Source organism: Pogoniulus pusillus, chromosome 1 (assembly GCF_015220805.1).
Source record: "Pogoniulus pusillus isolate bPogPus1 chromosome 1, bPogPus1.pri, whole genome shotgun sequence".
Taxonomy (NCBI): Eukaryota; Metazoa; Chordata; class Aves; order Piciformes; family Lybiidae; genus Pogoniulus; species Pogoniulus pusillus.
In genome coordinates, this window is record NC_087264.1 from 33,783,063 (window position 1) to 33,796,194 (window position 13,132).

At 41.2% G+C, this 13,132-nt stretch overlaps 1 protein-coding gene across 1 annotated transcript in view; it reads left to right on the forward strand.

Annotated features, from left to right (window-relative positions):
* Nucleotides 1-13,132, forward strand: part of DPH6 (diphthamine biosynthesis 6) — a 191,006-nt gene that overhangs the window by 60,021 nt on the left and 117,853 nt on the right. The window contains exons 8-10 of the mRNA XM_064147998.1: nt 662-745; nt 10,918-11,075; nt 12,903-13,034. Of these exons, the coding sequence (XP_064004068.1) occupies nt 662-745; nt 10,918-11,075; nt 12,903-13,034 (374 nt within the window). The remainder of the gene's footprint in view (nt 1-661; nt 746-10,917; nt 11,076-12,902; nt 13,035-13,132) is intronic.

The following is a 13,132-nucleotide window of genomic DNA, read 5'->3' on the forward strand; positions in this document are numbered from 1 at the left end:
TTGAGCCTGACCTTGATGGGGATGAGGCTTCAACTACCTCCCCGGGCAACCTGTGTCAGTGTTCCACCACCCTCACAGTAAAGAACTTGGTTGTAATGTCCACGCTAAATCTCCTCTTCTCTGATTTCAAACCATTGCCCTTTGTCCTGTCACTACAAGTCTCTGGAAACTGTCCTATTTCAGCCTTCTTGTAGGCCCCTTTCAGGTACTGGAGACCACTATTAGGTCTCCCCAGAGTCTTTCTTCCCTGAACCACAGGTGGGAAGAGCAGGTTAGGTTATTCTCTAGCATGGACCAAGCTCTGCATTGCCTATATCCCTGGTTGTATTCCTCTGCCTAGGCACTGCTTGGTAGATACCTGGTTGGTGAAGTATCGAAAATTAATTTGCTCTTTGCATTTTATGGGTTTGTTGTTCCTGTGTCCTGCCTGTGGTGGCTCACACAGGAAGTATAGTTTATTCCTATAGAAAGTTGAAAATTAATGAAGAAAATGTGTTGTTCACCAATATTGTTTTACAGAGTAAACTGTTTCTTTCTTAATTTACACGAAAGCTAAAGATTTCAAATGAGTTTCCTTGGAGTCTCTGTTATATATTGACTAAGCATTGTCTGTATATAACATTATGTACTGGTATATGATGCAGGGAATTTTATTTTTCAGGGATTCAGACAAGGTGGTTGTGCATTCGGCTGACGCATTTGCACCTGTGGCCTACCTTCATTTTTTAGAGTTACACCTGGAGAATAAGGCAAGTAGACTGCAGATGTCATCTCTCTTCAGAGCTATATGTATGCCCTCTATTGTCCTTTGTCTCAGGTTGGAGTGAACCTGTTCAGCCTGGAGAAGGCAAGGCTCTGGGGAGACCTAATAGCAGCCCGCCAGTACCTGAAAGGGGCTACAAGCAGGCTGCAGAGGGGCTGTTTGCAAAGGCCTGCAGTGACGGGACAAGGGCAGTGCTTTGAAATTAGGGCAGAGCAGATTTAGATTGGATGTGAGGAGCAAATTCTGCACCGTAAGGATGCTGAAACATTGCAATGAGTTGCCCAGGGAGGTAGTTGAGGTCCCATCTCTGGAGATGTTCAAGGTCAGGCTCAACAAGGTGCAGGGCAATCTGATCTGGTAGAGGATGTCCCTGCTGATCGTAAGGGGATTGGACTAGAAGACCTTCGGAGGTCCCTTTCAACCCAAACCATTCTGTGATTCTATGATCCTTCTACTACCGTTGCAGTCATCTTTTTATAGGTCTTCCTACTTCTTTCTACTCTTTGAAAACCATAGAACCTCTCCTAGGTGCAGGGACTGTTACAGAACACTACTATATTGATATTTTACATCTCTTGAGTGACTACATCTCCTGAATTTCTTCCAGTAGAGCATGCCTTTTTTTCCCCTCCCCTCTTCTGTAATTTTATTATTCCAAACAGATAAAATACTTTCACTCTTCTTCTGTGATGGCCTCATTCTTGTCTTGAATAGTAAATTGCATTTAATCCTGGGATTAGAGATTAAATCTGAGATTTCTTTCAAAAGTAATGCATTAAGTATTTGCATGGGAGACTGTGAACAGGATATCGAGCAAAACCAAATAGACTGAATAAAGTAAAATTGGGGGGGCAGGGAGCATGGTAGGAAAGAGTAATCATTTATTAATATTTCTTTGGGGGTACTGGCTTTATTGCTCACAGCAAACTTGATGCTGGAATGCACCATACATCACTGCAACGTGACAGGCCGGGGAAAATGGAAAACACAAAGCTTTACATAAATCAGGCAAAAAGTCATATTAAAATGCATAACATTTTATATAAGAATCAAGATTTTACTTTTATCTGTTCAGAAGCTCTTTTCCCCTTCTTATGTAGATGTTTTAGATTTGGTTAAAGCCTCCCAAGTTTCAAGCAGTGTTGTAGTAAATCTTATTTCAAATCCATTGCAGGCAAAGCTGTCAACGCTCTCAAAACGGTAAGCTTTACTGAGGCTTGCCCTGGATTTTGATATATAAACTAGTGTCTTGTATAGTTGAAAGGAAAACAGTCCCTTTTCTTCTGTGGTTGTCTCATAAAGAAAACATTAGAACCTCTTGGCTATAGATTATTTAATGTCACAAAAAACCAAGGTAGATTTTCAAGGATTTCTGAGTCTGGACAAGAAGTCAATCTTTCAGAGCAACACTTGTTGCTGTTTCCATAATGCTAAATGAGATGCCTTCAAGATTGAGATGCCTGTGGTACTGGGATTTTTTTTTCCTCACTATTTGATTCTTCCATGCCCTGCTTAAACAAAAAAAAAAAAAAAAGTAAGTATCAGTTAGTAATTCAACACTTAAAAGGCACTCCTACAACAATAAATCACTGCAGGGAAAAACTGCTTTAGAAGGAGAACTAATTTTAGTTTCAGGCTTTCAAGAGATGACTGAAAATTGGGCAAAAAGTACACCTTTATGAGGAGTGTGTGAGAGTAGTCACTTGTGTAAGCACTTTGCAGAAACCACTAATAGACTGTGCAGCCATGTGTAATTCTAATCAGTATTGTGATACAAGTTTTGTTACTTCATCTGAAATACACATTGGTTAACTCTTATTGTATGTTCATTTCATCTTTGCTGTGTGCCACAGGTGTTAATTTTACATGTGCCTTACTCTCTCATTTTTCTGCCTCTATAATGCATTTTCTTCACCTAAATTTCTTCTAGCTTACTACAAAGGCTGTGTAGAAATTTGTTTTAGATTGTTTCTGGCAGTAAAATGAGCCCTTGTGCCTAGGGAAAAATAATATTTTGCTTACTGCTCTGGTTTAAGACATTACCGTGCAACTTCAAGATGTGTTTTTGCATAGTAATTGAAGCTCCTTTTTAACACACAATCTCTTCTTTCATTGTCAGTGATAGGTAATACAGCAGGGATAAATATTAGGATTTCATTAAAATTTTGCTAAACAAGACTGAAGATAACTTTTCTTGATCAGCATTCCACAAAAAGCATTAGGAATCAATATTAATGCCGTTAAAACACTGATGCTCAAAATTTGACAAAGCCCAATTTATTGTATGGTAAACAAACAAGGCCACCACTGTGGTGTATGTAATAGAGGCACCTAGCTTCAGCAAGATGTTCTTTGGGCAATAAGACAGAGTCTTTGTAACAGGTAGAATGTTTCATTTTGTTGAGGTTAAGACACTTTCTTAAGTGTAGTGCAGAATCTGCATCCAGCCCTGGAACCCTCAACACAGGAAGAATATGGACCTGATGGAGAGGGTCCAGAGCAGGGCCACAAAAATGTTCCGGGGTCTGGAACAACTTTGCTATAAGGACAGGCTGAAGGTCCTGGAGTTGTTCAGGCAAGACAAGAGAAGGCTCCAGGAAGACCTAGTAACAGCCTTCCATTATCTGAAAGGGGCTACAAGAAGGCTGCAGAGGGACTGTTTGCAGAGGTCTGCAGGGGCAGGATGAGGGCTATGGTTTGAAATGAGAGAAGAGGAGATGTCATTGGGTATTAGGAACAAGTTCTTCACCATGAAGGTGCTTGAAAACTGACACAGGTTGCCCAGGACCCCATCTCTGGACATATTCAAGGTCAGGCTCAAGAAAGCTCTAAACCCCCTGATCTAGTGGAGGTTGTCCCTGCTGATTGCAAGGGGCTTGGACTTGATGACATTTGGAGGTTCCTTCCAACCCAATCCATTCTGTGATTTTCTAATTCTGTGATTCATCTTTCAATTAAGTGTATTGGCTTTTGTATTTCATGTACATTTAATTTTAAATATTTTTAATTAGGACAAAAATACAACTGAAGCAGTGGAGTTTTGTTGTTATTGTTGTTGCTGTTTTGTTTGGGTTGTTTTTTGCTTTGGCAGCACAATGAGCTTGCAAAAATGTGTATTTTTCCTCCTATTATCTATTACTCTGTTAACTTGTGTTGGCTTTTTAGTGATCAGAAACAGAAATTCAAGCTATTGGAGCTTCTGGTAGTGCAATCATATTTCTGATATAAGAACACAGATAATCCTTGTAGTTATTCTTTCAAAACTTTGACAAATGCCACAGTTTTATTTGTTTATTTTTATTTTATGTACACTGATTTATTTCAAGCAATAAAATAACACGTACAGGATTGTATTTCCTGCTCCATTTGACTGCAGCTTCAGTCCAGGTCTCTTTGAAAAGAGACTTTTTCTGTCCTCATAATCACAGAATCACAGAACTTTAGAGGTTGTATGTAACTTCCAGAGAATATTGAATCCAACCTCCCTGCCAAAGCAGGATCTCCTAGGGTGGTCTGCACAGGAATGCATCCAGGCAGGTTTTGAAAGTCTCCAGAGAAGGAGATTCCACCACCTCTCTGGGCAGCCTGCTCCAGGGCTCTGTCACTCTCAGTGTAATGAAGTTTCTCCTCACATTGAGGTGAAACCTTCTCTGTTCCAGTTTGCAGCTGTTGCTCCTTTTCTTATTGCTGCTGACCACCAAAAAGAGATTGGCCCCAGCCACTTGACACCCACCCCAGATATTTATACACACCCTAGATATTTATACACATTGATGAGATCACCTCTCAGCCTTCTCTTCTCCAGACTGAACAGCCCCAGGGCTCTGTCTCTTTTCTTAGGGGAGATGCAAGTCCCCAGTCATCCTCGTGGCTCTATTGAAAAGACTTTAGAGTGCAGAAGAGCTTCTATCCTATGTGCCTGTGTACTATACTTGAAATACTGCAGGGAGATTACGTAGTCTCTCTCACATTGATTCCAACGAGTTCTGTTATCAAGGTAGGCCACAGAGAACAAAGAAATTATCAAAGTCTTGCTTTACATTTTCTGAGCTCTCTGCCTCACTGCATTCTCATTGCTTACTGGGAGAGCTATCAGTTTTGGAGCTGTGTTGTTGTAGGTTTTGCTACCAGTTTCTGTAGTGGAGAATGTAAGCTTTTTAAGAAAGCAATCTGTTGTTTTCCTAAAAGACCAGTGCATGGAATTCAGCTATTTCTGTCAAAGTCCTAGCTGCAAGGCTTTTTCTTTTTTTAATTTTATTTTCAACCAGAGAATTTGGATCTTGGAACACTCCTGCATTTGCTTAACTTCATTCTGAGCACACTTGCCTCAATGACATGAGTTATGTGAATATAGTGAAGCATATGTATGCATGCAGGCTCTGATCCAAAATTAGGTTGGTATCACAATGTACAGTGGGTGTGGGAGAAACAGTGCAACACATGGGAAAATAAATTGCTTCTGTGAAGTAACATGGAAATGTTGTGTGGTAAAATAGATCCTGGAAGATTTAATTACAATGTCATTACAGCAAGCTGGAGGTTTGGGTTTTTGAGGGATGAGAATGTTATCCAGGGAAAGTTAGCCTGTTTGTGGCAGTCTATAACTTCCAGTCTGAAATTCTTAGATTACTTTTCTGTCAACAGGAAGGAAAGACCAAGCTTTATATGAGGTTCAAATATAGCTGCTAAACAGAGTCTGGCAGCTCTGCTTAAGCTGGCATCAAGCCTCCTGTTCTTCTAGTGCCAGGTTCCACACCTAATGCTTCTGCTATGGCCTGCACCTGTGCTGCTGCAGAAAAAGTGATTGATTACCAATGTTTCTGGAGCATCATAGGAGTAAGCCTTGGATGAATCATTGTGATGTCATGAACATTGAAATCAACAATAATCTCTTGGATTTTGTACAGTTTTTGGTGTATCTAAGAGGCACTACAGAATTTCTGGTATTTCTTGGGAATTTCCAAAGCTTTCGCAACTGTCCAGCTGCTCAACTGTGTAGCTATAGAATTTTATTTGTATCTATGAAGCCATATTTGTGTAGGCTTAAAAAATTAGACAATACTGAGATATTTAGGAAAAAGGAATGTGACTGTGCGTGACAGCAAAATGGAGCATCAGTTTAGGATGTTGGTAATATTAATGCATTTCAAAGCTACGGGGGAAATGTGTAGAATTCATATTGACCTGCAGAAGATAGGGCAGTGATTGTCCCCCTCTACTTGGCACTGGTGAGGTCACTCTTTGAGTGCTGTGTTCAGTTTTGGGCCCCTCAATAACAAGGAAGACACTGAGGGGCTGGAGCAGGTGCCGAGAAGAGCAGCTAAGCTGGTGGTGGACCTAGAGAATGAGGGATGAAGATCAGCTAAGCGAGCTGAGGCTGTTCAGTGTGAGGAAGAGGAGGCTGAGAACTTACCACCCTCTACAACTACCTGTAAGGACAACATAGAGAAGTAGGTACTGGCCTCTTCTCACAGGTTGTTAGTGATAGAACAAGAGGGAATGGCCTAAAGCTGCACCAGAGTAGGTTTAGTCAGGACATTAGGAAAAGAGTTTCATTCCAAGAGTGATCAAGCATTGGAACAGGCTGCTCAGGGAGATAGTGGAGTCCCCATCCCTGGATGTGTTTAAAGGTCATTTATATGTGGAGCAATATGGTTTTGAACTTGGTAGACTAGGGTTAATGGTTGGGTTTGATGATGCCAGGCGTCTTTTCCAACCTGAATGATTCTATGATTTTAATATCACCATGTCTACCTATGTGTGCTCAGGGGTTAGGACCAAAAGGGCCAGACTTTATGTTACGTTTGTACTCAGTAAATCACAGAATCATGGAATGGTTTGGGTTGGAAGGCACTTCTGAGGGCCATCTAGTCTAAACCCCTTGCAGTCAGCAGAGACATCCTCCATTAGATCAGGTTGCTCGGCCCTTTGTTGAGCCTAACCTTGAATATCGCCAGGCATAGGGCCTCAGCTGCCTCCCTGGGCAATCTCTGCCAGTCATTCTGCCTCCCTCATGGTGCAGGACTTGTTCCTAGCATCCTATGACTGCAGGCCTTTGGAAACAGTCCCTCTACAGCATTCATGTAGTCCCCTTCAGGTACTGGCAGGCTGCTAGTTTGTCTCCTTAGAGCCTTCTCTTCTCCAGGCTGACCAACCCTAGCTCCCCCAGCCTGTCCTTGTAACAGAGGTGTTCCATGGAATGCAGTGCGATGTAGTGCAACACCCATGGTGTGATCAAACTGGTTATTTCATGGTGAACATTACAAATTAGGCAGTCAAATCAACTAATTTAATGAGGAAACAATCTGGAAGAAGAAAATGGTATCAATTTTAGGGCTTCATGCCACTCCACCCTCTGTATAATTTTATGAAGTGGTGTCTACTGGATTAAAAAAAATAGTAACTTCAAAAAAAAAGAAAAAAGAGAAAGCTCTGTGGTTCTTGTAGCATAATCCACCTTAAGAACTATTGTAATAACAGATTTGTGTACTTGTTTATTTATATCACAGCTGAATAGTTAGAGGCTATCAAGCAGCCCTGTGGATAAGAGCAGAATATATCATCTGATAGTAGTCAGAGGTGGCGTGGTAGAGATGCTGTTAGATGCTTGCATGTTGCAGTGTTGGAATGCATATCCTGTTTGTGCTAAACTGCAGTTTTCATCTTTAGGCTCTTATAGTTGACTTCTTTTAACCTCTTGTACAACTGACACACGTAAAGTAGGTTATTGCCTTGACTTTCCTGCCTTTCTTAGAAGAATGAATAAAATGAGATCCAATCAAAGAACATCAGGCCCTTTTAGAACATAGTTTTGGTGTTTACAGAGCTTATAAAACTCCCTCTGAGCCCTTTTAGAGACAGCAGAGCTTAGTTTCCTCTTACAGGTAATGACCTTTCCGTAATTTAGCCCTTCCTGAGAAATTCCAAAGACACTGCTTTAACTTAACTCTCCAGTGAAGTCAAATATCAGTATAAAGCTGCAGACTTCTGATGCACACCATACTTTTCCACCTCCTTTCCCCTCCCTGTTTTTGTCTTTTCAAGAAGCTAAATCACATTTTCAAAGGAAAGAAAAAAATACTCATTTTCATTTCTATATCCAGATTTCATTAGTAGTTTTTTATATTGATAATTTTATTTGCACCTTAATGGGAGCTAATTGTTAAAAAGCAGAGAATGTAGAAGGTCAAACTTCAGATGTCTTTTTGGTGATTCACAGTGTAATCCTCTTCCATAGATATTCTGCATGGAAATTCTATAGATATGACACTGATTTCTGAGCTAAATTAAATATTCAGCAGTTTTCAGTCCATATCACAGAATAGAATGATTTGGGTTGAAAGGAAACTCCAAAGGTCATCTAGCCCAATCATCCTGCAGTTAGCAGGGACATCCTCCAGTAGATCAGGTTGTTCAGAGCCTTCTTGAGCCTCACCTTGAATATCTCCAGGGATGGATCCTCGACTACCTCCCTGGGCAACCTGTTCCAGTGTGCCACCACCCTCATGATACAGACATTGTTCCTAATGTCCAATCTCAATCTCCTCTCATTTCAAACCACTGCCCCTCGTTGTGGCCATTTGAGCCTATGAGCCTTTAAGACCTTACAGACCTTCAGAAGCCAGTAAGGTACAGGAGGTGTACCAGGAAATGTAATCTTTGTATTTCATACCCATAAGTCTTGCATCCCTATAAATTTGGCTAAAAAAATCTGTTTTCTTCCCCTTCGCCCTTTCTCTCTGCTCCCAGGAAGGATGAGTGGGTTCTTATTTCCCTGGTGGGGAGATAATCACAGAATCATAGAAACATTCCTGTTGGAAAATCCCCTCAGGATCACCAAGTCCATCCCTACTCTACAAGGTGCACCCTAAACCCTATCCCTGAGCACCACATCCGAATGACTTTTAAACACATCCAGGATTGGGGACTCAACCACCTCCCTGGGCAGCCCAATCCAATGCCTGGCCACTGGCCTGATCAGCCTTGGTGATGTTGCCAATTAGGCCCAGACACTTATTGGGCTTGGAGCTGCCAAGCTGAATTTTGTGCTGTGTCACAAATGGATTTTGGTATGGAGGTAGAAAGGCATGGTAGTTGGAGGTGGCATTTAGGCCTGGGATATTGGTTCTTGTGTGAAGTTTTGGCCTAAGTGAAGTGTGGCAAAGATGTAGTATGGATTTTGAACAACCTCATCTCCCTCAGCCTGTCCTCATACCAGAGATGTTCCATTCCCCTGATCATTCTTATGGCCTTTCTCTGGACCCACTCTATCAGGTCCATGTCCTTGCTGTTTTGAGGGCTCCAGAGCTGGACACAGTACTCCAGGTGAGGTCTCACCAAAGGAGAGAGTCTGGAGAGGAGAAGGCTGAGAGGAAATCTCATCAATGTCTATAAATATCTGAGGGGGGGGCCAATCTCTTTTTGGTGGTCAGCAGCAATAACAAAAGGAACAACAGCTACAAACTGGAACAGAAGGTTTTGCCTCAACGTGAGGTGACAGAGCCCTGGAGCAGGCTGCCCAGAGAGGTGGTGGAATCTCCTTCTCTGGAGACTTTCAAAACCTGCCTGGATGTATTCCTGTGCAGACCACTCTAGGGGATCCTGCCTTGACAGAGGGGTTGGACTCGGAGATCTCTGAAGGTTCCTTCCAACCTCTGAGGTTCCGTGATTCTGTGATTTTGTGATCTCTCTATCTATGGCCATGCTGCTTTTGATGCAGCCCAGGATACCACTGGCCTTCTGTGATGAAAGAGGACATTGTTGGCTCATGTCCAGCTTCTCCTCCACCAGATTAAGGATTGCCAAAGGCTTCATATTTGGCAACTTCTTATCTTTATTTTTTCTGATTTAGCATTATTTTTTGTGAAGTTAGTATTTAAGAACCCTGCAGTAAAGTACATAGTTTAGACACTGTAGGAAAGTTGAGAACTTTGAGCATAAAGTTAACCAATAAAATCTGCAGTTACAGCATGCAGTGATGTTTGGTTAAGGTTTATGGATAAATTCTGACATCATTCCTATTTTATTTAGATGAAGATAAGTAGTATTAACCAAGCTAGTGATACCAAAGTCAACATTCTCTGCAGACTAGGCTGCCATGGAAAATCAGATGAATTGCTCAGATTGCTCTGAAACTTAAGAAATAGTGATAATAATGAAAAAAATCAAAGGTATGCTATAATTACCTGACTTGTTGAAAATATAATGAGTATAATGAACAGGTAATTTTGGAAAATTTGTCAGTATGATTTCTGCTTGGAGAGTTTGCTTTAAAATGTGTCCTGAGTACTTTTCCTTGGCCTAAGAATAAAGCATTTGGAAAGAATCACAGAATCACAAACTGCCAGGTATTGTAACAGACCTCCAGAGATCATCAAGTCCAACCTGCCTGTCAGAGCAGGATCACCTAGGGTTGGTCACACAGGAACACATCCAGGTTGGCTTGGAAAGTCTCCAGAGAAGGAGACTCCGTCGTCTCTCTGCAAAGCCTGCTCCAGGGCTCTTGTCACCCTCACCGTTTTGGTTTTGCTTTTATTGTTTTTTTTCTGGTTTTGCTTTTTTTTAATGTGGACTGCATTCATTCAAGGTTCCACAAAGTTCAGCAATATTCCTGTTGGTCTTTTGCTCCATTACAGGTGTTCAATAACTGCAGTAATGATCAAATTGCTTTTGTCCCTTTTTTCCCACTGAATTGATACTGTATATAATTGCCTTTATGTATTTTGTTGTCTTTTCATACTATTAAGTCAGTATTTTAATTCTATTTGATGTGTCAGCAGAAGCACATTGCATTCTACCATGAAAGTAGGTTGCCTAGAGAGGTAGTTGAGGCCTCATCCCTGGAGGCAGTCAAGGTGAGACTCAAGAAGGCTCTGAACAACCTGATCTAGTGAGGGATGTCCCTGCTGACTGCAGGGGAGTTGGACTGGATGACCTTTGGAGGTCTCTTCCAACCCAAACCATTCTGTGATTCTGCCAGATTCTGCGGTCCAAATAGTGAGAAATTCTAATGCTGTTCTTCCATGAATTGATCTAAACTTATCTACCTGTAGAAATACAGTATTTCTGAAATTGAAATAACAAATTTGAATGATAAACTGCTGATTTCACACTGCTGCCTTGCACTTCACTTGCTTATTTTAAAATGTTTGTCTCAAACAGGAAGAAGCTTCAGGTGCATTTATGGTTCGCAGGTGTTCTTGTGAGATGAGCTGCAGCAACAATGATATTTTCCCTTTGTCAGAAGAGGACAAACCACAGGGAGACATTCCTGTCACCTGGAAGTCTTCGAAACAGAAATCTCTGGATTTTAGTGAGTCTTGCATGGCTTTGTTCAGAAAAATAGTATTGATTTCTTGGTGGAGTATGTTGTTAATTACTATAATACACTCCAAAAAAGAATGTTTGTGACCCTTAATAACCACTCTGAAAAAAAAGTATCCTGCTACAATGTGGTTTTTTAATAGGAAGCAGCAGATATGTAGTAACAAACCATTTAAAGTTATTTGTAAGAGCATAACTTGTTGGGGTTTTTTGTTTTTTTACAAACCCCACACATTTATGTGAATGAAATTGCTATAATACAGAATCATAGAACCACAGAATGTTAGGGATTGGAAGAGACCTCCAGAGATCACTGAATCCAACACCCCTGCCGAAGCAGAATCCCCAGGGCAGGATGCACAGGAATGCATCCAGCCTCTCTGAGCAGCCTGCCTCTTCCAGGGTTCCATCAGCCTGCTCGTACAGAAGTGTGTCATCATGTTGAGGTGGAACCTCCTGTGTTCTAGCTTGTACCTATTGTTTCTTGTCCTAGCGCTGGGCACCACTGAAAAGAGCCTGGCACCTTCATCTTGACACCCACCCCTCAGGTATTTAGACACATTAGTAAGATCCTCTCTCAGCCTTCTCTTCTCTATACTCATTTGAGTGGACAGATGGAGTTGTATTTAAAAGGTCTAACCACACCTATACCCATACCGTATTGTTTTTAAACTACAGGTAAAAAAGCAAACTCTAAAAAGAAATACAGAATTAAATCATTCAACTTGGTTACATAGTCTATGAGTTGGTCATCATCAAAGCAGCATCAGGATGACATGCACAGGAAGGACATGGACCTGATGGAGTGGGTCCAGAGGAGGGCCAGGAAAATGGCCAGGGGGCTGGAACACCTCTGGTATGAGGACAGGCTGAGGGAGATGGAGTTGTTCAGCCTGGAGGAGAGAAGGCTCCAAGGAGACCTAATAGCAGGCTGCCAATATCTGAAAGGGGTACAAGAAGGCTGCAGAGGGACTGTTTGCAAAAGCCTGCAGTGATAGAACAAGTGGAAATGGTTTGAAATTAGAGGAGATTTATATTGGGTGTTAGGAACATGTTCTTTAGCATGAGGATGCTAGAATTCTGCAGCAAGTTTCCCAGAGAGGCAGTTGAGGCCCCATCCCTGGAACTATTGCAGGTCAGGGTTTGCAAAGCTCTAAGCAACTAGGTCCAGTGCAGGATGTCCCTACTGACTGAAGTGGGTTGGACTAGATGATCTTTGAAGGTCTCTTTGAACCCAACCATTTCAATGATTCCTTGATTATACTAAATTCCATAGTGTAATGATGCTTGGTACTGAGTGACATTTAAGCTCTTGATCATGGCTAAGTGCCTAGTAGGGTGTTAAAAAATATCAGAAGATGTGTTGCATTTGCTAAGACAATTAGAACCATGTTAAACACCTAACTTCCATTAAAATTTCACATCTAAATTTGAAAATCTGGCTCTGTGTCACTTAGACTCTTCTCATAAATTACTCTCTTTTGTTCTCTCTTGCACCAGATCTGTATCAGAGCAGAGAAAATCATTGTAAAAGGCTAGCAGGGCATAAAGCACTGGAATTCTCAACTAAATGCTACTTGCAGGTGTATTTTCTGAAGGTGTTGCAGAAGGATTTGTCATGTAGCATTTGGAATCTTTGCTACCAGCACACCTGCTTTAGGGGTTTGCTTTATATCTGTTTGGTCTAAAATATTTTTGGAGATGTTTTTACAGCTTGATTTTTTTCCCTGCAGTTCTTATTAATTTAAAATATATTCTAAGATAATCTTTAATCTTTCTTTATTATAATCATGGTGATATTTTTCACTGCCTATAGATAAGAAGTTTGAAAAGTCAGGAAGATCTGTGAGTGGTTACCAGTGGTTTTCAGGTATCACTGCTCACTTCCATCCATCGAGAGGCAAAAGTCCACAAGAAGCAGTGAGGGAAGCATTTTCTTCTCTCCAAGGTTAGTGCATTATATGTTGTTAACTAGACTGTTATTTAACTGCTATTAGGTAAGAATCTGCATTGTGTGGTTATAGAACTCTAAATGTTGTGGTTTTC